At 39.7% G+C, this 26,103-nt stretch overlaps 1 protein-coding gene across 3 annotated transcripts in view; it reads right to left on the bottom strand.

Moving 5' to 3' along the window:
- The window catches only part of cplx2b (complexin 2b), a 61,284-nt gene that overhangs the window by 11,655 nt on the left and 23,526 nt on the right, over positions 1–26,103 (bottom strand). The window contains exons 1-2 of one of the 3 annotated variants that reach the window (XM_026184968.1): positions 21,683–22,087; positions 4,076–4,239 (exon numbers count right to left, since the gene is read on the bottom strand). In XM_026184968.1, the coding sequence (XP_026040753.1) occupies positions 4,076–4,106 (31 nt within the window). In that variant the 5' untranslated portion in view covers positions 4,107–4,239; positions 21,683–22,087. Of the gene's footprint in view, positions 1–4,075; positions 4,243–21,682; positions 22,088–26,103 lie in introns of those variants that run through there. The other 2 variants (XM_026184951.1, XM_026184961.1) reach the window with 2 other exon arrangements.

Here is a 26,103-nt window from a genome sequence, read left to right as displayed (position 1 = left end):
GAGGTCCTGTGTTCTTAGGTCAAATGTGATTAGTTGTATTCTCCCCTTGTGACTTTGTTATGTTCATTTGTTTCAGCTGTTTCCCTATGTGTTTCCACTTCCCTCATTATCCTCCTGTGTGTATTTAGTCCGTGTGTTTTCAGTCATTCCTTGTCAGGTCGTCTGCTAATCCACGTTGTGTCTCCAGGTATCAACGCCAGTCTTCATGTTTAAGTTTTTTTTTTCCATGTTTTACTTTTAGTTCACCCAGTTTAGGTTTTTGTTTAGTTTCACCCATGCCCTTTGTTTGTATCCATTTTTGCCAGCCTTAATAAACGGCTTGTTTTTGTCCACGCCACGTTTCACATTCTGTTTTGGACTGCAATTGAGTCCTTTTTACAATACATACTCACGTAATGTCACCTCAGCCAGACTGTGACAGGCGTTAAGGCCTACCTGTGCATTTATGCATGTGACTGAACCAATGTGGATCATTAAAATATCACCAGATCACCTGATAAATGGGCATTGGCACTTAGGTCACATGCCCCATAAGCCAGATTCTATGAATCATCAAATGCAGGTGGCATCTTTGCCTGTTGGGGCATCACTGGAAGCTCTAATTTGCATTTGTTCACTCAACTACTTCTGACCCAACCCAGATCTCGGCTGAAGTCCCGGGGTGACCGTGCGTTTGCTCTGGCTGCCCCGGTACTGTGGAATACCCTTCCTCTCGACCTCCGCGCATCTGATTCCATTGCACTGTTCAAATCACGACTAAAAACCCACTTATTCAATCTTGCCTTTCCCTCTAGTTAATATTTCTTTTATGATTTTATTTCATGTACTTTTATGCTCATTTAAATTCTTGTTTGCTCTGTACCTGTTGCTTTCCTATGTATCAGTGACAGCTACCTGCTTGCATACTTAGTACTTGCTTTGGTCCTATTTCTATTATCCTGCTCCTGTTCTCTATGTTACTTGTTAAGCAACTTGGCATACCCTTGGTTTTTAAGTGTGCTTTATAAATAAAGTTTATTATTATTATTATTATTATTATTATTATTATTATTATTATTATTATTATTATTTGTTGGGGAGGAGGCCCCGGGGCAGACCCAGGACAAGCTGGAGAGATTATATCTCTCGGCTGGCCTGGGAACGCCTTGGTGTTCCCCCGGATAAGCTGGAGGAGGTGGCTGGGGAGAGGGAGGTCTGGGCCTCTTTGCTTAGGCTGCTGCCCCCGCGACCCGGCCCCGGACAAAGCGGATGAAGATGGATGGATGGATGGATTATTTGTTGATCTTATTGAGCCAGCTTGTCTGCAGCAACATGTGAAACTGTCGAAACATTACTGTACACCAGAAGCAACTGTTGAAGGCAGCAACACTAGCTCTCTTATGAGAAAGAGCGATAGAAGAGAACACACACAAGGAATAAGCATAGAAGAATCGATTGCAGGAAAACTGAGAAGAAGAAAGGAAGAAGGAGTCAAAGGAGAGGAGCAGATATAAATTAGTCCTGTGACAAAGTGGGAAGGCTGAGCTTTAAAGGAATAAATCTCATTTCATTTTGGCCGGTAGTCACCGAGCTGACTGAACTAGATGAGAGGGCTGATTTAAGGAGGCATAACCTCAGTACCCTTGGGGGACCTTCACTTACAAGAACATTCACTTAGATCTGTTTTAGTTTGCTCTTCGTGAATGAGCCCAATCTCAGCTAGCATAAAAGCCACATGGGGTGTAAATGACAGGCTGAGTCAAAAATATGGAATTGCAAAGGAAATACAAGAGGATAAAACTTATTATCACCATTATTGTGATAAATCTCCTTTCCTGTTACAGTTTGTCAGTGAAATAAACTAAATATGTTTTTTTAAAACCAAAAAATAAGAAACGAGAGAACTAAAGTGCTGCTGCTGAGGTTGGACGTGCCTTTGCATAAATATGCACACATACACAACAGGTTTTAAAATGAGGACAGTGCTCTGTGGGAAACATCTACAGGCTTCTCCACCACAGTACCCACACCAAACACCTAAACTTTCTTTATGCCTTCAACAAATTTCACTTAAAGTATAGATTTGAGTAGGGCTGCCACAAATGATTATTTTGATAGTCGACTAGTCACCGATTATTTTTGCGATTAGTCGACTAATCAGATCATGCATCCATTGGACGTAAAACGTACAGCTTATTGCACCAGCACGCATCTGCTCTTATATAACTATCATTAGCTTACAGCTTTAAGTGTTTAAGGTATGTACTAACTAAAAATAAAGACAAGATGATAGTTTATTAAATTTTGATGAAATTTGCAGATTGTTTCGGTGAAGTTTAATAAACTCCTTGCTATCTAAAATATAACGGGACACCGGAGTATATTCTCGAGCATCTCGCAGTTCTGATAATCAGTTGTCTGCTTGACGTTTATTCAGCTGTGTAAAAACTACAACTTTAATCTCAGCTATCTTACAAAGCTTCAAACGACACGTCGACTATTAAATCAGTCATCGACGATTTTGATAGTCGACGTAATCGTGACTAGTCGACCAATCGTGGCAGCCCTAGATTTGAGAGCTCAAAGCACTGGAACTTGACCCATTTGCTAGTCCACTGAATTAGCCTCAGGGAGGAGGACCAATTTTTGGGAGCTTCTGGTGCAGTCAGGTCAGGTTTCCAGTTCACACATTCATTTTTATGAAGCCAGATACATTTTTTTAAATGCTACTAGAAGCCTATATGGTTGTCAGGTGATAGCTATAGTAATCACAGCCATACATTTTTAGATGTAATTTGTAACGGCCGCCATTTTCTTTGTGAGTATTTATTGCATTGCGTGCTGCGGGGGAAAGCCTGTTCTAATGTTTGAGTCTATTTTTTAGCACCTGACCATCCCTTTTTGCTTCTCATCCGTAAACTCTCTCCATACTCGTTCATGTGATTCTTGCGTAGGTGGTTGAAGAGGTTTGTCGTGTTTGAGTCTGTGGTAGGGACCTGTTTACGGCATAATTTGCATAGTACAGTTTTCTGGTCCGTGTCAGACTTTTTCATAACCAAACCCTGTCCATGCTACAGCAGTAGCCCCTCCTTTAGGAATAAGGTCCTGGATTTGTTTTGACTGGTCCTTCTGTTTGGAGCTACCTGGTTCTGCCTCATCTTCACTGGCCATGCTGGTATTCTCTGTGCATGCATCCATGTGGTGACTGTAAGCACCATTTATAGCTACTTCATGTTTTTATTTGAGGTAATTTGTTTGATGCATATTCTGAAATTTGATGTTTGAGAATGATGTATATAATTTCAGTTTATTTTGAAAAGTCTCAACAGGATGTTGAGCTTTAATATGAAAGGTTTATGTGGGAAAATAAACAGAATAAGCAGATGGCGGAGTCACACGATTGTTTTTGCTAACGAAAGTACGCATAGAAACAGTCATCTGTCTGTCCATAGTGTGGTTATTTTAAATATAAGCGCAAGAGAGAACTTTAAGAAATTAATATAGCCACTACAGTGACCATCAAAACGATAAAAAAATATTGCCATAAACAGTTTATTTTGCGACACCACGAGACAAACAATAGCGTAATAAGAAAACGATAGATGTTTTCATATTGGCATCCAATATATATTGTCCTATTGAACAACCCTACTTCTGCTGCAGCGGCATCCCACAGTGGAGAATCAAGCGTGACTCCCCAAGAAGACTTAGCTTGAGCAAGTTGAAGACGATCTTAAATGACGACATCTACCCCTTGAGTAAGCAAAGGTCAAGGCCACAGATCACAAGGCCTGGAAGTGCATCGTTGACCAAGATGGAAACCCTACAACACCCACGGCAATGTATTGGCTTCATGCACGACCTCTCCTGCTGACTGCCAGCTAGGGACAAAAGATCTCTCCTTTACTTTCTACATGGACTATCTACATGCAGCCATGTGATCGAACATAACTGGTCAAACTACAAGCCGATTCAAAGAGAAACCAGAAAGCCTTCATGTTTATATGCACATATGTGTTTGTACAGCATCTTAAACAGAAAATATCTCCAACTCTAATGTATTCTCAGGAAAAGCATTTAGGACTGCAGTACTTACCACCTAGAGCTTGCTTCATTACAAAATCCATGATTCCTGCTGATTAGTACAGATGTTCTTCTTCAAGCTGGAGACAACTGAGCATTCAGCCACCAAGCCCGGGATCTGTGAGTGTCTCAGTTCTTCCCCCTTCCTCTGTGATGCCGAGCGTCTTCAGCAACTCTCTGCTGGACACAAGAGATTGAAAAAAGAAGCAATTAAACAAACCATACAGCTGTAAAACAGTAAACTGTTTTCCTCACATAGAAAAACACACCAGTGATTTGATTTAAATTTAAGCTTTTGCAGCTGTAAACAATCATATTTCCTCCTTTGTAGAAAGTGCATGATTACATCTCCAAACACGGTGAAAGATCCGCAACACGCCTGGCATCAGGGAGCATGAGACAGCATTTCCTTCTGAGTTTAAAACAACACATAATGGGATCTTTTTAACACTCTTTACCCCGTGACAGATATCCCTTCCTGGGAAGATCGTAGATCAATACTGAGCCCTTTTGCTCTGAGTCACTTATCCGACTGTAACTGAATACCAGAGCAGTCAATAAGTGGTCATACATATTTAATGGAAAAGTGAAAGAAATGCAGTTGTTTTCTATTTAGATTGACCTGAAACATATGAAAAATACTAAACATGTATGAGAAAATCAGGCTGTGCTCACTCATACAGCATCAACATAAAAACACACACTAGATTCATGAGAATGAAAAATCCTGTCTACATCAAAAGTCTATATCTAATTAATATTGCATACACTATGCTAATCTCACTGTCTCACTTTCAGAAGCGACTTCGTGTATTTCAACCCAGCTGGTAATAAAATCACTTTTGCATAAATTTCATCTTTAGCTAAATCTGATTTACTCAGCTTCAGTAAAGCTGCAGGTTTGACTGTGATTCAGTGACTGCAGTGCACACTTTTGTGTCTGTAATCAGAATTATTATTTAAACTGATTCTCAGAATAAATCGATCAGGTGGAATTACCAGCTGAGACATCGACTGTGCAGTAAAAAACTGTCGTATCATCTGTACAGAGACTGCAGATGAAAAATGTGAGCATGTAATGATTATTGCTGCTTTTCTGGTGTACTGATGGAACAAACTGTCATAAGATCTGATACTTGAAGATAAAATGCTGAAAATATGGCTGCATGTACAGGTCCTATTAAAGAGGTAATGTATGGATTTAACCGGTGCAAGAAAATAAAAATCCAGAATGTAAATAATGCAAGAGTGAATATGCATCTCGAAGAAGAAGCTCAGAAAAATTTAGCTAGCTGTAATATCAAATCCAGGAATTTGGATGACATTGGTACCAACTAGGGCTGCCAAGATTAGTCGACTAGTCACGATTACGATTTAAAGTTATAGTTTTTACACAGCTGAATAAACGTCAAGCAGACAACTGATTATCAGAAATGTGCGATGCTCGAGAATATACTCCGGTGTCCTGTTATATTTTAGATAGCAAGGAGTTTATTAAACTTCACCAAAACAATCTGCTAATTTCATTAAAATTTAACAAACTATCATCTTGTCTTTATTTTTAGTTAGTACATACCTTAAACACTTAAAGCTGTAAGCTAATGATAGTTATATAAGAGCAGATGCATGCTGGTGCAATAAGCTGTACGTTTTACGTCCAATGGATGCATGATCTGATTAGTCGACTAATCGCAAAAATAATCGGTGACTAGTCGACTATCAAAATAATCGTTTGTGGCAGCCCTAGTACCAACTACTATATTTTCCATCCATCCATCCATCTTCTTCCGCTTATCAGGGGCCGGGTTGTGGGGGCAGCAGCCTAAGCAGAGAAGCCCAGACCTCCCTCTCCCCGGCCACCTGCTCCAGCTTTTCCGTGGGAACCCCAATGCATTCCCAGACCACCTGAGAGATATAATATCTCCAGCGTGTCCGGGTACTTAAACTCTTCCACTTGGGGCAGGAACTCATCCCTGACCTGGAGTGGGCAGTCCACCCTTTTCCAGCTGAGGACCATGGCTTCAGATTTGGAGATGCTGATTCTCACACTCAGCTGTGAACAATTCCAGTGCAAGCTGGAGGCCATGACCCGATGAAGCCAACAGAACCACATCATCTGCGTAAAGCAGAGATGAGATTCAGAGACCACCCAAGTGAAAGCCAAATTGGCTACACCTAGAAATTCTGTCCATATAAATTACGAACAAAATCCGTGACAAAGGGCAGTCCTGGCAGAGTCCATCACCCACCGGGAACGAGTCTGACTTATTGTTGGCTTTGCAGACCAAGCTCTTGCAATGGTTGTATAAGGATCGAATGGCCGGTAGCGATATTCCCGAAGCACCTCCCACAGGACACTCCGAGGGACACAGTCGAATGCCAAATCTACTATATTTTTTTAAAGTAAAACATCTAATTTATTATGGTGACATTAAACTGGCCAACATGACACTCACCGTACATGTTCTTCAAATAGTTGACACTAAGGAGATGAGTGATAAAACTATGGTAACAGTTTGTTAGCATTGACAACGCTAGCAGTGCAGATTTTCTTCCCATCTGAAGAAAACATGCACAATATGTGCTGTGCAAAGTTTGGATTTTAAGTTTTCTTTTTTCTTTGTTGGCTTCTTGGTCATTAGACAAATTGCAGCCTGAATGCTCATTGGCCCATTCTGAATACAGTGCCCCATCCTGTGCTGCTGTATAAACTCACTTGTATCTATTTGATTAACTGTGCAAGTGGCAGCCAAGATGAAATCCTCCACATTTATTGCACCTGGCGAACCAGAACAGCATTTCCATTTTGAAGCAGATCTCTCCTGCTCTCCTCGCTGAACACTCGTGGCATCATTTTGATACGCCAGTATTTGCCAGGGCTGAATGGTGCCGGGATGAAATAGGAAGGGACGGCAGATTGAGCTGCACAGCTTATTCTGGGAGGTGACACGGGAGACGAGGCCGAGTGGGATGGCAATCCATTTGTAACTGTGACCGAACGCCTCGAGGGGTGAAGTACCTCATTTCAATACACACACATTCAGAAATTCAAAATCGGCATGCTCACCCACACGCAAGATTTGATTAAAAAGACTGCAAATGTATGCTGATAGACAATAGAAGAAATGTCAGACTGTTAACCTGGTGAGGAGAGTAAGTGTTTCTGCATGAATGTGTGCGTGCTTACGGAGAGGTGCATGCAGAAATATGTGACTATCATTTGAGTTTAACTGGAATCACATGTATTTTGTCATGTTTCTCAGGTCTGTCTGAATTTCTACGAACATTATTGCTAAGGATTGTCTTATTGCATTGGAGTCACACTGGGTTAAATATGTACACTTGGGTTTTAAGGGGTATTTATTATTTTCTTCTTTTTTTGGGTTGTATGGAAGCCCCAAACGCAATTTCATTGTTCTTGACAATGACAATAAATAAATAAATACTAAATACTAAAGAACTCTGAACAGCTGTGTATGTGTGAGTAAAGTCTCTTTAGTCATAAGCTGTTGGCTTTTCCAGTTTCCAGCCTCAGTCCAGTGACATGTAACTGGCTGGACCTTTGCAGCCTGTTGTTTACATGTTGTAGCTGTGTACTGACACCAGGGGGCAGTGTCAGAAATACGCTGACCAGCTGGTCTGGTCTGGCTCATGTTTTTGCTGTTGTCAGACCTTTAGCTTAGCCGCTCCTACAGGTATGACCAAAGTCGTAAAAGAGGAAGAATGAGTGTTTTAGCGAACTGAACGTGAAGATTATAAACAAAGAAAACACGCCATTGCAGCCCACTTGGGCTTGTAATCACATTTTTTTGATCTTTAATTTATTTTTGTGCTTCTTTCTGCTCCTAAATGCTGCAGTTGCTCCTTCTCTATTGAAGCCCACTTTTCAACCACACCATGTGCGTGTTGCATTCTTAAAATCCATCACAAATGCACCACAAACTGCACTTTGTGATAATTAGTCATTCTAAGCTAAGAAAGTGGGTTTTTTTCCTTCTGTCTTGAGTACTTTTTTGGTCACTGTCTCAACAAGACGGCAGCTGTCGTGGTAAATGTCCCGGCTGCTTTAAGAAGGTCAGAGGTTACAGTCCTTACAGTCACCTGCAGTTCAACTATTAGATATTAAACTCATTCTTTTAACCACTGAGGAAGAGAAACAAATATATACCTGTGGCCTTTTGGATGAATGGACTGCATTCATACAGCTGCACAGCTCTAGTCTTCCAAACCACTCAAAGTGCTTTATACTACAACCACATTTACTCACACACACACTTTTATTATAGCAATAAATATACAATTTAACTATCACGCACAGTTTATGGGCTTCTGATAGCGAGCGAGCCTCTGTGTCCTTCAACAGAACAATGAACACTGGAAACAGACGCCACACACACAAGGAGAGGATTCTTTCTTATTATGCTGCTTTCCTGAAACTTCTATATGTGTGCATGTGCTTTTCTAATACCACTGTGGCCAACTTTCTGGTGCATGAATAACACAGCATGTAGTTCCTGCAGTACGTATTTTGGGTTATTTTGAACTGTGAATCATCCAAAGCTACTGTAGTGGAGTCCAAGAATAAAAATCTAGTGCTGGAAATGAGCAGAACAGGTCCACACTTAGCTAAATGTCACATAACTGGTGCCTTGGGCTTTATTATACACAACAATAAGTGAATATTAACGATCAGCAGTGATGTAAGGTGTAAAGTTACTACAAAACTAGCACACAGGAGCGCCGATGGCAAATAATAAACGAAGAAGTTTTTGTTGTCATATTGCAGTTTTTTTTATGTTAGATTTTGTGTATTTTATTGTATTTTGTATTTTTTTGTTATGTATTTTCATAACAAGGATGAAAAGAAGTTCCACAACACTTTATGTATCTGCTATCGGGGGGAAGACGGTGGGTGTGTGGCTGCTGTGTGTTTGTGCGTAGCGTAATCGGCTGCTGACATTCATTGCTGTAATGTATAAAGATACAGGAACCCATCTGAGCCCACGCATCCCTAACAGGACGGGCCATGTGTCCGTGTTTAATACGATCCCAGCTGGTCAGGTGTGGCATGTTTCTGTGATACAGTGAATGTGGGTTTTTTCATAATAATGTTTTTTTACTGTTTGTAACAAAGGCAAAGATAAGATAAGCTTCCAACCCTGAGCTGGAAAAAAATTGAAGACTGGATGTATGTTGTTTTTTTTCCTGGTATTTCACCTGAACAAAACGTGCAGCAGCGTAGCAGAAGCAGGGACACATCTCATGAACTGGACGAGGGGTCTGCGCGTGTGTCTGTGTGTGCACGCATTTGGAAGCAGAACATTTCTCTTATCATTACAGAAACAGACTCAAGGACTCACTAATGGAATAAAGGAAAGATGCGGCTGTCAGACAAGGACATCTGGAAGAGGACACACACACACGCGCACGCACACACACACACGCGCGCACACACACACACACACACACACACACGCACATGCGCGCACACGCACACGCACACACACACACAGGGGCATTCTCTTCCTACCTTTGACATATAAAAATGTCTGACTGTATGTTTGAATGTTTGATTAGTTTTTATATAATAAAAGAAGTTTGGTTTTTAAAAGGAATTGTTTGAAAACTATTAAAAATGATGACTCTTTATAGTGTCACGATTTAATTACTAATACTTAAATAAAACATGTCGATTCAAAAGAGAAAGTGGGCACAAGATAAAGGCCAATCAAACGGGTGATAATAAAGCAGCACCTGGCAACTGTGGAAAGGAAGAACTCTGTTTTAATAGGAGGAACCAGGTTCAGGAAGTCAATGATTCTCCTCAGGAAGGCCTTTCCAAAGCTGAGGAAAGCTCATAGTACACAGTACATTAACCAAAACCTAACCTGCCAATGCCATCTAGTGTTTCCTACAATCCGCTATTAGCAATCAGAGGCACGTCTAAGCTCACTGAAGACATTTAGTCCTCCGTTTAAAAAAAAGAAGAGATGGGTCTGACATTTTCAAATCACTGCAACCCAAACAGTCTCTGCTTCTTCATCTCGACACAACAGAAATGCAATCTTCAAAAATAATTCATGTGAGAAAAGACTGAAGCAATTCATCACAGCGTTATCGTGCGAAACGGAGGAGCGCTCCTCTACTTGCCTCCATTTACATACTCATCAGACACCAGAGACCTCAACCGCAGCTCGTTATGTAAGCGCTTATCAGTGGGCGGTTAGCACTGGACTGGAAGCTGAAGCAGCTCTCCGGCATATTGAACTTCTCTGTTCTGGTGATAGTGGAGGGGCTTTAAAACCTTACATAACCCTCCTTTTCACACAGGGCCAAATATACTATACAATCACTGATGACAGTCCCCAGGGGCAAGCCTCCCTCCCACCTCAGCTCCCATTCCCCAGCACCCAACCACTTTCCCTCCATCCTCAACCATCCTTTCTTCTTCTTCTTCTTCAGCTTCTTTTTTTAATTTCATAATCCGGGCGCTGGCAGCAGTGCGTGACGTGGGATAATGTTATCAGGGCCAGGCAGGACGGCTTGCTGATCCTATCCAGTTAATTGGAAGTTGTTTCCAAGTTTCGTGGAAGGAGATGTGGATGGGAGCGACTGGTGAAGACAAGCACGAGGCTGTCACTGGAACATGTTGATGACAGGCAAAGGGAGCGTGTTTCAGGGGAGGGGAGGCAAGAAAAAGGAGGAAAAGCTTTAAATGTGTGCATGTGCAGACAAAAAGTACACATGAATGAGCTTTAAAGGATAATGCTGGCTACAGGCTATTCTGTGTTTCTGTGTGTCATCAAATACATGCAAACACCAAAAACACTAAAAACACACTGTGTTTTTTCCAAATAGACAGATTTATACTGAAGAAATAAATCAGAAATTTATGCAAGAAGGGAAAAACCCTGTTTTAACTGTCATTAATAATCACTGTTTAGGCATCCATATTATTATTAACCACACGCGAACAATTATCAAATAAATAAGTTCTGCATTTTTGGTAACTATGTTGTAGGTGTTGTAGGTTTTAGTTTAGTTTTACTTAACTATAATAACCTTGGACAGAACCACCCTTTAACACCTCTATTTTTAACATGTTTGATCCTTCATTACAACCTTTGAACCTTTGGCTTAAATTTTGAAAGGTGGCTCTATAATCTATAATAAGTTTTTTTCACTATGTTGTAGTTCAAGTGGTTTGAGAGGGAACCCAGCTCCTGCACCTCCTCTGGTTCACAGGCTTTGGAAAATCCTGCCTGTACTCTAATAGAGGACTTTGGCCAACTGTGGTTCTGTTAGGACCAGTGAATAGTGTAACCATGGAAAAGGACACAGAGAAGTATATGGCAGCATGGTGGATTAAGAAGAGGATTTTCACTGGAGAGAGTAGGTTTTGAGGCCTAGAACTCAGCACACAGCAGGGCAGCTGCAGGAGGAGGGCTGTCTGGTTTCCTTGTCTGTATGCCTACTGCAGCACTTAATGTCACAGTAATGAATTACATGAGTAATGAAAGTCAGTTTGCATAAACTGTGTACAAGAAAAATCCTGCAGACCACATCAGCGTTAATATAAAGTCCCCAGACTTCAGACCCTAGAATTCCCTGAGCTGCTAGTATAGCTATAAAGTTCAAGTCATCTCCTTTCCAAACACAACCATTTCAAAGATGGAAAATAAAGCTTCAGCAAGCAGGAACTGAACCTCTGAGGGAAGTTCCCCTCTCGACTAAGCAAGTTTCAGCACATCAGTCACACCAGAATTGCTCCTGTCCTTTTTAACCAGTTCCAGGAACTTACAATTTGTAGTGCTTAGCACACATGCACTCGCACAAACAGACACACACATCCAGCAAGCCTTTCACCCTGTGCTTGATGAGCTGACCCTGGGGACACGTGGGCAAACCTGAAAGGGAAATCAATACTGGACGAGTGGACCGAGATGGATTACTGACAGGAGCCATTTTTCACAGCAGGTTAGCAAGACTCCACCACAACACTCCATCTTCATCTGTCCAGGAAGGATGTGGGAGCACAAAAATCTCAATGTACTGTAGCATCCTAGTGCAAAAGTATATTCATTTTACCCTTCATACGCCCAACCTGCCATTCCATCTGGTGCCAATGGGACCGGGCTGTGCCCCCGATTACAACACAGTCTGAGAAGCTTGTAAGGTGGCGCCATCAGTTCTCTGAAGCTTTCCTGGTATTAACCCTCTCTGGCTCAAATTAAGTTTTTGTTGCTAATGCACAAAAGAATACCTGCAGTGGTACTTCTGAGTAAAAAAAGCTCATAAAATATGTATGTGGTGTAATCAGTTTGTTAGCTTTTACTTGTTGCAAATCTGCAAAGCCTGCCTTGAGAGGGTTAACAAGTAAAATGGATGCATCATTTGTTGTGCTTCATTCATGTTGCATCAGATTGCCAAGGTACCTCTGAGAAATTTTAGAGCATGCTGAATAATAAATAATGTTAAGTAAAAGGCTGGTTTACTCTTCAGGGGTTTGGATAAGCAGAAGTTCATATTTTGCATGTTTGTTGCGGCCTGGTCACGGGGATAAGGAGGTTTGCTCTAGACCAAGCTTGCTAATTCTGTGTTTATTGCAGAGCTGTTACTGACTGATCTTTTTTAACAGAATTAAAACAAAATGAAATATTGAAATGTTGGTCAATCATTGCCCCAATCTGCACAATCTCATACACACACAGAGACACACAGACACACACACCTTCATACACCAAGTTACTCTTTGCACAGTGCTCAGGCTTTTGCACATTTTTATTGCACTGTTGTGTCTGTATCGTTCTCTTCTGTCTGGTGTTGCACTGTCTTTGTTTTGGTTTTTTGGAATTTTTGCACCCTGCACTTTATGTAGTTCTGTGTTGCTTGTCTGTTATATGTAGCACCATGGTCTTGGAGGAATGTTGTCTCATTTCACTGTGTACTGTACCACTGCACAGTGACAATAAAGTCACTTGATTTGACTTGACTTGTTCATTTATGCTGATATTCAGGCACCCCAGAGAATCCCCAAACTTCACCTGGTCACTAAAATAAACAGAATTTATATGGCACAGCAAAACTGATGTTTGCTTCATTCAGTTTGAGTGTTATATATTCCATTTAAATAAGCTAGATTTTCTTTGTTAGGGTTACGGTTAGGGGTTAGGGTGATGGGTGATGAGTGGGGTGGATCATCTGTGTATGGGGAAAACATTAAGTGTGTTCCCCATATTTATCAAACCACAAAAACATCATCAACCTCTGAATTATGTTGGGCTTTGTCATTTTGAAGATGTCTGGATAATGTGAAGACTACAGAGGTCAAAAAGCACCTGTAGGCAACTGTTGTTGTGATTCGGAGCTATATAAATACAACTGAACTGAAAATTCCAGCAATGATGCGTAAAAACAACTTCTACATAACCATGCTGTATGCCTCCAGCTGAAACCATTGTTTCTGCAAGCCCAATGTTTCAGGCCTGTGTTGCATTATAAAGTAGGATGACTTTCATCAAATCTGAATCTTATATCTTTAGTCCTGACACCAAATAAACACCAAAGTCCGATCACCCCTGAACCTAACACGATTATTTGTTCCTTCATAGATTCTGCACTCAGGCTCATATTTTGAGTCTCTCCATGCACAGACTGCAAATATGTTTCACTTTGTTTATCAGAGTAAAACGCTGCTGCCCGCTCTACAAATAATACATTGATGATTCAAAAGTCACCAAAGACAGAAAATAAATGTCACAGACGCCAGTAAATGAATTAATTATGAACTGCTAACACTGTTCCGCTCTCTCAGATTTGCCGGGCAGAAACTTTAGCACTCCAGACATTATTTATTCATGTGAGTCTGCAGTGAAAAATTATTTCCTCAACAGAAGCTAGAAGGCAAAGGAGGTCTACAGGACTGCATTTGATTATTCTTCTCATTATTCTTCTTGAGTCACTGACCCACTGTGGTAAAGGAGCTTCAGAAAGACCGCGTCACAGAGACAGGGCTAATTTTAACTTGCATATTTTACATTTTAATAATAGTTAATAGGGTTAATTTTAGCACTAGCTTCATCAAGGACTGATATGATGGATTAAATATGACACTATTCCTTCTTTTTTAATATTTAATGCAAGCCTGTCTTGAGAATGACAGATCCACATTTTAGTTACGGATGGTTGCTAAATTAAATTCTGGATCTTTCTGTTCATACTTGCCACTAATATCAAAGAAAGCTAAAACTCAACATTTAAGATTAAAATGTTTTACATTTTACATTAATTAACACTGTGAAACAAAACATTATCGGGTAATTTGGATGCAACAGTGAGGAATGTTACCTTCAGTCAGGAAGTTCCAGGATTAACAAGTCCATGTACAGGAAACAGAGCAGGCAGGTTCCAAGTTTTATTGACTGAGAGCCAACTGAGGACAAAAGGTTACAACAGAGGGCCACAGAGGAAAATGCACACAGTACTTTTCTGTTCAGAGAATGGATGGTTATCATGGCAGGGTTCTTTTTTTTAACAATTAGTGAGGTGGCTGTTAGGTTCCTGGACACTCAGTGTTTATTCTGCAATGATGGCTAAAGCAGTTGATACTGAAGGACAACGCTCCTTTGTCCACATGAGGAAACAATAATAGTATCACTGAGGAAACTGTGGCGCCTTTCTAAAACTGATTTACAAGTAGCACCTCTATTATTTCTACATATGTAAGATGAAAGGGAAAAACAAACGGCAGTGATAAAGATGGCTATCTAGTCCACCTATACAGTACAAGTATAGATTATTAATATATTAACTTATTTATTAGATTAGAATATTATACTAAAGATTATGAAGCTCATATAATATTGAATAGAAGTTCGTTCCACATCATTGGGCCTGAATGAGCAAAACCATAATGTCCACTGTTTTAAGCCTGTACTGTGGAACCTGTAAGTGATTCACCAATCGGATGGATCCGGGAGCGGGATAAGGTGCTACTGGACTGAAGTCATGAGTTCCCTAGAGTATTTAGAAGTAGAATGGGAGCCTTCAGTTTTCAGGCCCCTCTTTTATAGAAACAGCTTCCAGTTTGGATTCAGGAGACAGACACTATCTCTACTTTTAAGATTAGGCTTCAAACTTTCCTTTTTGATAAAGCATATAGTTAGGGCTGGATCAGATTACCCTGAATCCTCCCTTAGTTATGCTGCTATAGGTGTAGGCTGCTGGGGGATTCCCATGATGCACTGGGTGTTTCTTCTTCACTCATGATGTATTAAGAGACCTCGCTGCACTGAATCATACTTGTTTTTAACCTCTATCTCTCTTCCACAGCATATCTTTTATCCTGCCTTCCTTCTCTCACCCCAAACGGTCGCAGCAGATGGCCGCTCCTCCCTGAGCCTGGTACTTCCTGTTACAAGGGAGTTTTTCCTTCCCACTGTCGCCAAAGTGCTTCCTCATAGGGACTCATATGATTGTTGGGGTTTTCTCTGTATTTATTACTCTAGGGTCTACCTTACAATATAAAGTGCCTTGAGGCGACTCTTGTTGTGATTTGGTCCTGTACAAATAAAACTGAATTGAATTGAATATATGTCAATGAACTTGGTGAATGTTGTCAGCAGTGCAGACTGAAACGGACCCCTTCAGCCTCGGCAGTTTGTGCTCCACTTTATTAATAAATCACAATAAATCACAGCCTGGATACAATAAATAAGGGGATAGATAAGAAACAAATAAAATACATGTGTGGGTGCAAAGAATATATAATCATGGCTTTAAAAAAAAGGAGAGACAGAGCACAAGTCAAATGCTGCGTCTTCAGTGAGCACTAAACCTGCAGCTTAGTTCTGTCATTTGATCTTCGAGGCGCTTTGCAGGCAGTCAAATATAAGACAGGTGCCTCATCCACACCAAAATAAAAACATTACAATTAAAAGCTGCTTTTTAACCATGCTCAGGTAATGTGTGTGTCATGTTAACCTGCTCATTTTAGTTAAAGGATCGGCCTAGAGTAAATACAACTTCTGACTTTGGTCTACTTTTTAATGCTCCTGGACTGGTTACCTTAAAAAAAGCTAAAGTTAAGATTTAGCAGTGTCACAATAATGAAACCATTTCCTGGCATCTGACTCCTTGTGGTCACGAAATCAGTGGGGGTAATTTGAAAGGTACTTGTCTGACATTTTTAAGGTTTTTATTAAATTAACAGCTCTAAATGAGGTTCCCTTGGTGGACATTTGACTAAACTCAGCAGGCAGCTTCTACAAACTACACATTCCATCTTTTCTGTTTGATTTTCTTCTCGTTAACAAGTGTCCATTTCATGCTGCAGTCCTGCTGGTTGGCTAGTTGGTGTAGATGATAGCAGCAGGCACACGACGAGACACTCATCTTAAACTCCTGACAGGGTCTGAAAATGACCACGACCACAGTTATTGTCAGCTGTATTAATCAAGCTCAAGCAAAGCAAATGTAAACACATCTTTGGAGCATCAACACATCCAACATCAAACTTCAATACAGATGCAGGATGCCTCACAGATGCCTGTGAAAGGATCGTTTATATATAGCCTTGGACATTTGGACCATGCACATCTGCATTTGCATCTCTGTAGGTTTGAAAATGACTGAGTGGAACTGAGCAGGAAAAAACTCCAGCCAATTGCCAAAAAAAATAACCTCTGAGGTGTTTTCCAGCAGATGAGTGAACAACTCCACAACAAAGTGCAATTAGCATGAAACTACAAAGCTTAACACAATAGACAAACAGACACTGAGTGAACAAAAAGACTGAGAGAAAAGGCAGCTGGTGATGAAGTGCAACCAAACAGCTGGTGACATTTTCAGAGTGAACTCATTCAGCCTGAAGACAAAAGACCCCAAAAAACAAAAGACCCTCAGACGCTGCTGACACGTTCACCTCTGACAGACAGAAACACTATTCACGTGCTGACATTTAATCATCTCCTGATATTTTACTGTTTGCATCGATTCGGAACATCATTCAGTCGTTTCTCCATCTGTCCATCCACTCAGTGGATGTCTGAAAGTTCTCCAAAACCTGATCACTCGTTTGAAATATCACTACTTTCCATAATCAACTCACTATTTTTAGGATTTCTTTTTGTTGTACATAGAAATATAAATTAATTGAACTGCAGATTTACATAATAAAAGGCTTATAAGGGAGAAGAAGTGGATATATTAATACTGAAATTAATGGCAGTTTAAATAATATTTTTTTATGACGGGATAGTAAAAGTAATAAAAAGATGATAATAAAACACAAGACAGACTTAATCTGAATTAAAGTGATGGTGCAGACCTCAGCCTGACTGAAATGGACCTTAAACACTTGCTAACGTTAATGAACTATAGCAACATTGCAAAGAAGAGTGGGCCAAAGTTGTACATGACTTCATCAGAGACTGATGAAGTCATGTACAAAGTGATGATTTCAGGTTATTGCTGCTAAAGGTGCACTGTTAGACTTTTCATCGCCACTTTACGGTAACATACTGGCGTCACTGTTGCCAGCGTCATACCATGACGCCGTGTTACGGTAGCTTACCGTTCTGCAGGATGATACCGTTTTTTGCTGGTGTGGTATAATACTCTTGGACAAATTATGGTAACGCACCGTAGCCTTTTTTACGGTATCTCACTGGCGTCACTGTCGCCAGTGAGATACCGTTATGTCGTTATGTCGTAAATTACGTCAACAAAGTAACATCATACTGTGATTAAGAAATTGGTATACTACCGTTTATTCACGGTATGTCACTGTAAGCCCGCTGCAAGGTAATAAACTGCAATATATTAACCAGTAACTTACCGTTATCACGCATCATCAGTACCAAAAATATTCATCTCTGCTAGAGGACACAGTGTCCCTACAGGCGGTCATTTACTGTTTAACAGGTCGTAATTGACCGTAATGTCAGTTAACACTAACATACTGTAAGAGACTGGAGGGTTCCAAAAAAATTGGATGGATAGATAGACACACACACACACACAAAATATAATTCATGTGCTTTACACCACTTTATTTCAATTCTGATTTTTCCCTGCTGAAATACACATTTCCAAAATCAAAAACTGAAAAGAACTGAAAACATATTTTCATTGAGGAAGCACTTGTTTTTACTAAACCATGTAATCCATTATTTTCTCAGATGGTTGTACAAACAATAACAATAACAATATTATGTCATATCCATATCATGGCAGACAACATATGTTCAAGTGTTGGGTTTTCTTATTTATATTTTGTAGGGTCTTAAACCTACAATGTGAAGTGCCTTGGCATTCATTTTGTTGGCACCATACAAATTAACTGAATTGTAATGAATATAATATCAAACTGTTGCACTCAAAAAACCTATTGGACAGAGACAGCGTCTTGCAAGATAGCAAAAGAGCTTGTCTTCATTGTTGCTCGTCTTGTGTAAATGTCCAGAAGGCATGGGACATGGATAATCTGTGGAGACACAGGTAACAACACATTGGTCACTTAAATTATACAAGAAATTCACTAAAAATGGCAAAAACAGTTACCTAATTTGTGACATGAGGGTCAATGTGAACAACCTTTTGCTTCACAGTGGTCCCAGGGCAACATGTTGTCATTATGCAACATAAAATAATTTCAATACTTCACTTCTTCACACTGTCTAGATAGTCATAAAGCAAATAGCTACAGTTAATTGTTAATGGCCTTATGTACATAAGTCCATTTTAACATATTATAATTGTACAAAATTGGCAATTATTCTACACATTAAACACACCTAACAAACAGTCAGCCCAGTTAAATTACCGGAGATGAATCAACTGTATGGTTATTTTGGAGTTTATAGTTTGTGCTGCTGTTAAACTTTACAGTATTCAGTATTTTTGCTGTTGGTGTAGCTAGACTACCATGTTGATCAGTAATATGTAATGTGAAATTTGATATTGTTACTTTGCTTGATTCACTGAGACACATGTCCAACAACCTTGGTTTATAAAGGAAATTACAGAAATTTGAGCTAACAAAACAGAGACTGGATACCTGTGTCCACGAAAAGCTCCTGTGTCAAACAGAAATTTTAATATGGTCTAATCAGCTCTATTTCGTAAATGACTTCTTACCAAGCATAATCAGCCTTGGGGTGCTTGGCAGGCTTTTAACATGCAAACTGAACAATATAAATTTGCGTGCACTGAAGCCACAAAATTTAGAAATACACATAGTTGCAAAAAGTTCAGTGACCAATTACCTTTCCTAAATGGCATATGCAATGCAAAAAATAAGAGTATTGTCAATAGGGACCAATTCCCAGTTTTAACATGATCAAAATTATTCACAAAAGGCTTCAATAAACAGAAAATGTGTGCCGACAAGAGAACAGTGCACAAAAATGAAAAGATATTTGAGCTCGGCGCTTTAATGGGTTTAACATGACTTAGTCAGCACTCCGCACCGTACAGGTAGTACAAGCACACCTGAAAACACTGACCAGCTAACAGCTTTAAGCATTTGGGCGCAACCTCGGTTGTTCACCGATTCACCTGTTGCAAACGTCCAAGTTTCTCATAAATCCATCGGCAACTATTACCTAACTAGTCTTTTGAGTCTCCACATTCATAGATATTGACATTTTGTCTTAGCATTTGAATGAAAATATCCTGGTAGGGTAGCTTAAAAGTCAAAACAAACAGTAATAAGAACGCATTTCGGACTTCTCTCGAATAAGTGAAAAAAAAACACTTACCTTCAGACTGATTAGCTGGTTCCGATCCAACTTTAATGTGTCCCATGTCAGTCCGTTTTAGGGAAAAAATGTTAAGTGGTTTCATTTAATTTTGAGATACTCCCGCATGGACGAGCAATTTGGAGTCTAGCAGAGTTATCACGAATAGCATATGATCTTCAGATATAATCCAATCAACCTTGCATTTAATCCGATTGAACATCCAGTTACCTCTGACAACTTCTAGTTGCACATATCGGTTAACGGTCTCATCATCACTCTGTGCTGCAGCGAACTGGATCTGTGGCACAGAATAGTTGATGGCCATGTTGTTCTCCTGCTTTGCAGCTTTGTTTGAGTCTGAATTGCGGCTTAAACGTGCAAAACTAAGAGAAGCAGATCAATATTTTCTTCTTGTTGTTATTTAATGGTGGTTGGCAACCAGCGAAAGGAGCATTAACCACCTCGAGCAATATTTTCTATCCCCATTGCTGTTTAGAAAGTGAATACCCGACGTGTGCGTCATACGTCACGTTGTACGTCAGGTGAAGGTGTGGTGTCGGCTATTGCACCTGTCGCATTAAAAAGCTTTAAAAACGTAACAATCGCTTTAAAAACACAACCCAACGCGCTGAACTGTTATAATGTGTTACATTATCACGTATATCAGGACATCTCTTCTGAACCAAGACGAAGTGGTGCTACAAAGGAATTATTTCTTTAGGAGAGTGCATTTAATAGCAGTCTGGCCTGCAACAAAATGCACCGCTAAAAATACAGTTTCTGCTTGTCCCAGAATTTATTAATTTTGAGAGTGAAGTTGTAGTACTGATGCTGGTTAGTGGTGTAGGTTTCATGGATGTGACACTTTAACTTGTGTAAAATGACGACCAGAGCATATTATTAGGTTAGTTCACTGTAGTTAGGCAGAGGTGTCTTAAAAAGTACCACCTTATAAAAAACAAATGAAGGTCCAGTATAAGAACGAATAAGAAGAGAAAAAAAGGAACACCCTGCTAAATGAAGTCATTTTTAAACATTACTCCAAATGTAGCCATTAGTTTTTGTTGCTGGCAATACAAAAAGTGAGTATACTTCAATTATATTTCCCAAGTATACCTTACCTAGTACGTATACTAATAATGCTTTTATTTAGCTTTTAAATGTACTTTTTGTTCACCATAATTGCACTAGCATAATGTCATAATGTCTACAAGAGTATAATTAAAATATACTCGACTCTATCACAATACTAACCTTACAAGTATACCATTAATTAATAGTATTAATAATGTTTCACATTATTTGAATAAACAAATACATTTATTAATATATGAGGTTCCATTCAGTTCAAGGAATTAAATTTTAGTGTGGCTGCAACTTACTCCTTAAGTTAAAAATTATGCTGTATATTGTAGTTTATATGTTATACTGCTTTCACAGTGAATCACATTTTATAGTAATACACACTGAATGAGGATTTAAGTAATTACTCTTAGATCTACAGTAGAAAACAACAGAAATCCGGATGGTGTAATAGTATAATCTCAGTAACATCACCAATTGTTACATTTGCTGTATTTTACAGCTGTTTCCATGAGTACGGTGAGTTACCGTAAAAATAGTGTAATCTCATGGAATTTTCCCACAATTACATGCAAATTACAGTACTAAACTGCAAACATCCTTTAGAGTTTTTTACTGTTGATTTTGCAGTACTAAGCTATGGAAATTACTGCAAAGGCTAACAGTGTGGTTCTACAGAGGAAGAAGAAGCACAGTGAATCCAGGGAAGGGTCAAAGTATAAGACAGCAGAATTTGCTTTTGCTTGAAATCCTAGTAGTGATGCATACAATGGAGCCCATGATATAACACATACCTCAGGTGATTCTGGCTGCTTTTCTTGATATAGCTTGATATGCCTCCTCCCCTCCGGTACTGGAGGCTATAGGGGGAGGAAGCGGGCTATATATTACCATCGTGGCATTTGTCCATTTGTCTTCCCGTTGTGTGGGTGAAGCAAGAGACAAATGAATAGAATGAAAAGAAATGAGGAAAGAGGGAGGGACTGGAAAGAGGAGGAGGTAGCAAGGGAGGATGGGAAGAAGAACATGACTTGCCAGAAAATATACGTAGGGCAGAAGACTAGATGGGAAAGAAGAGAAGAAAGTAGACTAAATAAAATGACAAAGGTATATGAAGTATATGATACAACAGTACAGACTGTGCAAAACCCTTAAGACAAGGTTTCATATGTTCATATGTTTTTTTTTGTGATGAAATACTTCATCACAAAAAACGGCATTAAAAAAGAAAAAAACAAGTTGATGTCGAATGTTGAATATGTAGGCAAAGGACAATTCTTGGTAACAAAAACGTAGTGACTGGCCTTTGTAGCTGAGGTAGTCCTGACCAATCAGACTTGAGAGTGTTCTGGTTGCATTCAGTAAACAGTCCGTGTGGAGAGCTATAACTTAGATTATTTACTTGCACTACCTTTGATGCAACAGAAATCCCAAAATATTGGCCACTGACAGGAGAGGACATCATGGCCACGGCCTAAAATCATCAGATCACAACCACAGGTACGTGTTAGTTCTAATATTAATAAAATAATATCATTTTAAAACAAACTTTGACAATAATGATCATGTAGAATCCTAAACAGTGGACGCATCTGAGCACTTTTCTCCCCATCCTGCTGTAGTGGATACAGGCGAAAATGCAGCACTGCTGCTCCATGATCTAAACATTTATACATGCAATTACAATGATTAAACTTAATGTTGCACCACATGATGCACAGTAAACATGTACACCCTCTTTCTTTCAGTCTGTTGACTCGATTCAGAGAGTGCTAACAGTTTGATGCCCCCACAGGTGCTAATTCAAGATGCAGACACGAGTCACCTGCTAACAGCTGCAAACGCCACTGTCCTGGTCAGCATGTGAAACCCCCCCAGGGCCAAACATCTGTTCCCATGCTCCTTAGCACTGACTCTGAGTGGTGCACAGATCACTGCCGCTTGATGCTTTAATATTACTACGATAATAAATTCTCATGTGTCACGACTGAACAAGTACTGAAGGTGCTCATTTATGTTAACGAGTAAAGACAGTATGTGCAGTCTGAACTGCACCAGTTTCATTCATGTTTTTATTTATAAGGTTGCTATAACAAAATGTTACAGCTGTGAACATGCTAACTATTATTTGATGTGTGCCGCTAATTCATACAGCAAAAACACAAAGTTTTGCCTCGAAATGATTTGTAAAAATACGGCTATTTTACCATCTCTCCATAACTGAAGGTTTTAAACGGTAATAGTGTAGAGGTTTCCCCTGAGAAGACTCTAAAGCTGTGAAACGTGTTCACCGCACACTGAAAGCAGTAGGAAAAAATTCACACAACAAAAACCTTGCAGCAAGGAAAAAAAACAAAAACCATTTGTACACAGAAAAAAAAAGGCTGAGGTTGAGCTGCACGAGAACAGAAAATAGCTGCAAACCTTTCTTTCGCCCAGTAACCGTACACTTCCTGAGATGAATGTGTCCAAAAACAAGGAGAAGAATCATGACGATGATGCACCAAAATCCAGTGCATGTTCGTCTGCCGCTGTTTGTACGGGACAGACGTCCTGAGAGGGGTGAATGCTTCATTATGCATGTACAGATAAGTGGTTTGACTGTCTGCTCCGCTGTGCAGGACAGATCTGGGCTAAAGGCGCTGCTTCTCCAAAGATGCACGGAAACACGTCCACAGATAAAGAACTGTGTTTTCTGCACAGCAAGGTGTCCAATGGAGTCAGTGTCCACACCTTCTGGTTGGCACATGAAAATCAAAAGTCAAGAAGGCCTCCAAAGTGAGCAGGATTCATCTTTTGACCAAGAATACTTCAAAATACATTTTTAAAAATCTAAAAGCAGACCTGCAGCTTTAGCTCTGATCAAAGCGTTCTGATTCGCGTCGATCTGATGCTTGGATGCCGATCGGGTTTACTGAACCATTTTTATTTTCTCATTCCTCAAAGGAAGAAGGAGATTTGCGTTGATGTACTCTGATACAGTACTTAACTTAGGTGTTCTTTTGGACAGCTCGTTTAAACAAGTGTCCTCTGTAGTACAGTCTAGCTTTTACCAACTACGACAAATCTCTAAGGCTAAGCATTGCATACCGCAAATGGATCTTGAAAAACGTATCCATGCCTTTGTTACTTAAAGATTAGACTACCGCAACTCCCTTTACCTGGGCCTCCAATCTGCCCTTCTTCCTAAACTACAACTTGTCCAAAATGCAGCGGCACGCCTTTTAACTGGTACTAGAAGGTTTGATTCTATTACTCCAAACCTTGCTCACCTACATTGGCTGCCCATCAAATATCGGATTGATTTTAAGGTTTTATTGCTTACATTCGAAATCGTAAATAATATGCTATTTAACTGAACTTCTCCACCTGTATACTCCTAGGAGAGCACTTCAATCATCGAGTCAAACGCTCTTGGTGCAACCTAGGTCCCGGCTGAAAACCAGAGGTGATCGTGCCTTTGCCATTGCTGCATTTAACCTCTGGAACAGTCTTCCAGCTGATATTCGCGCTTCAGAATCTATTCAATCTTTAAAACACGACTGAAAACGTATTTATTTGATCTTGCATTTTCGATTAGTTAGTGATTTATCAGATGTACACTTTGTACTTTTATTGCATTTGTATGTAATTTTAACCTATTGTGTTACTGGGTTTTTCCAGTTGATATTTCTGTGTTGATTTTACCTAACTTTTATACTAGGAGTGAAATATTTCTTTTAACATAGTGAATTAGTGCTTTGTTTTGTCTGGGAATGTATTTGTACTCTACTATTGCACTGATATGTAATTAATTTTATTTCATATTTTACTATTGAAAAGCACTTTGGTGTACCTCTGGTGTGTGCTATATAAATAAAGTATTGATTGACTGATTGATGTTGATGTGGCTGTTTGAGCCTTAACTTACACACAGTGCAAAGAAAACGTGTCCTACTCCAAATAGTTAGGTAACAGATAAATTTAGACATCTGAAGTTTGTCAAAGTCTATATTTGGCAAACCGCTCCACATCTTTCACATCTCTCAGAGTTGAAATGACTCTTTTCCTTTTTTGGGTTTCATTTTCTTTCTTGTTCCATTTATTTCAACTTTTACACACCATCCTCCACTGATTACACATGCACACAAAATGTTCTGTCAAAGAACAAAACTCCTCTCCGTTGGTTATAAAACCCTGTTAGAAATGCAGGAAATAAAGCCAGCCATGGCTGTTTTCTCATGTTGGATTCCAAACGAGTATATGACCAGAATGTAAGAGATAATGAGATGCGTTCGTTGGTATGAACGTGTGACAGATTACTGCTGAATATAAATGCTGTTTGTTTCTTCCTTCAGCTATTTTTCCTGTCAGAGCGTTCACTCTATCCTCCTCCTTCCCATTTCACTCCATTGGGGTTAAGAGGGCTGTGGTAAGTGGCCAGCAGCATGCTGGGAGGGTGGGTGGCGATGCTGTGTGGGTGGGAGGTTTGTTACGCCTGCCAACTGCTGAGAGAGGGAGAGCTGTGCTGGAAAAAGGAAATTAAAAAAAATACTGGACGCTTACATTTACTTTACTGTCAGGAGGATTTCAACTATATTTTTATTGTTTTCCAGTTTTTCCTGTGGAATCACATTTTCTTTGCGGCATCATCTTCAAATATTTTGTTGCTGATATTTGTTATTTAGCAATTTGGGATAAAAAATTAACCTGAAATCAAGATCATCCATGATTTACTGACAGCGGCCTTATTGATTAATACATTTTGCTTTGTGTGGGAGGGGTGTAATGAAGTTACGCCCTGTTAGCTCTTCCAGTGGGTGATTAGCATTAAACACAGAGCTTAAAAACACAAAGGCTGCGATCTGACAGAGGCCCCGCATACAGTCGCATTGTTTTTAGAGTGTATATCAGATAATTGCAGAGCTTACTGCACACAGCAGGAAGTCTTGGGAAACTGTATTGAATCCAACACTGAAGCATTTTGTTTAAATGTGCATGCGTGCCAATACTGGTCAACTGCAACATAGTTATAAACTGAAGTCTAGAACGATACTTTATGCATTTCAATTAAAATCAGTGATTAAAGCGTTGAGACAGACATCGAGGCTGGCTTCATACAATTTATTTGCACCTATTAGAAACACCAATGCTCAACAAAAACGAGGTAACACAGCTGACCTACCAACAGCTTAACCTGGAATATATCTTCCTTTTACATGTCAGAACCTTCCAC

Source organism: Astatotilapia calliptera, chromosome 2 (assembly GCF_900246225.1).
Source record: "Astatotilapia calliptera chromosome 2, fAstCal1.2, whole genome shotgun sequence".
Taxonomy (NCBI): domain Eukaryota; kingdom Metazoa; phylum Chordata; class Actinopteri; order Cichliformes; family Cichlidae; genus Astatotilapia; species Astatotilapia calliptera.
This window is presented reverse-complemented; position numbering and strand designations above follow the sequence as displayed.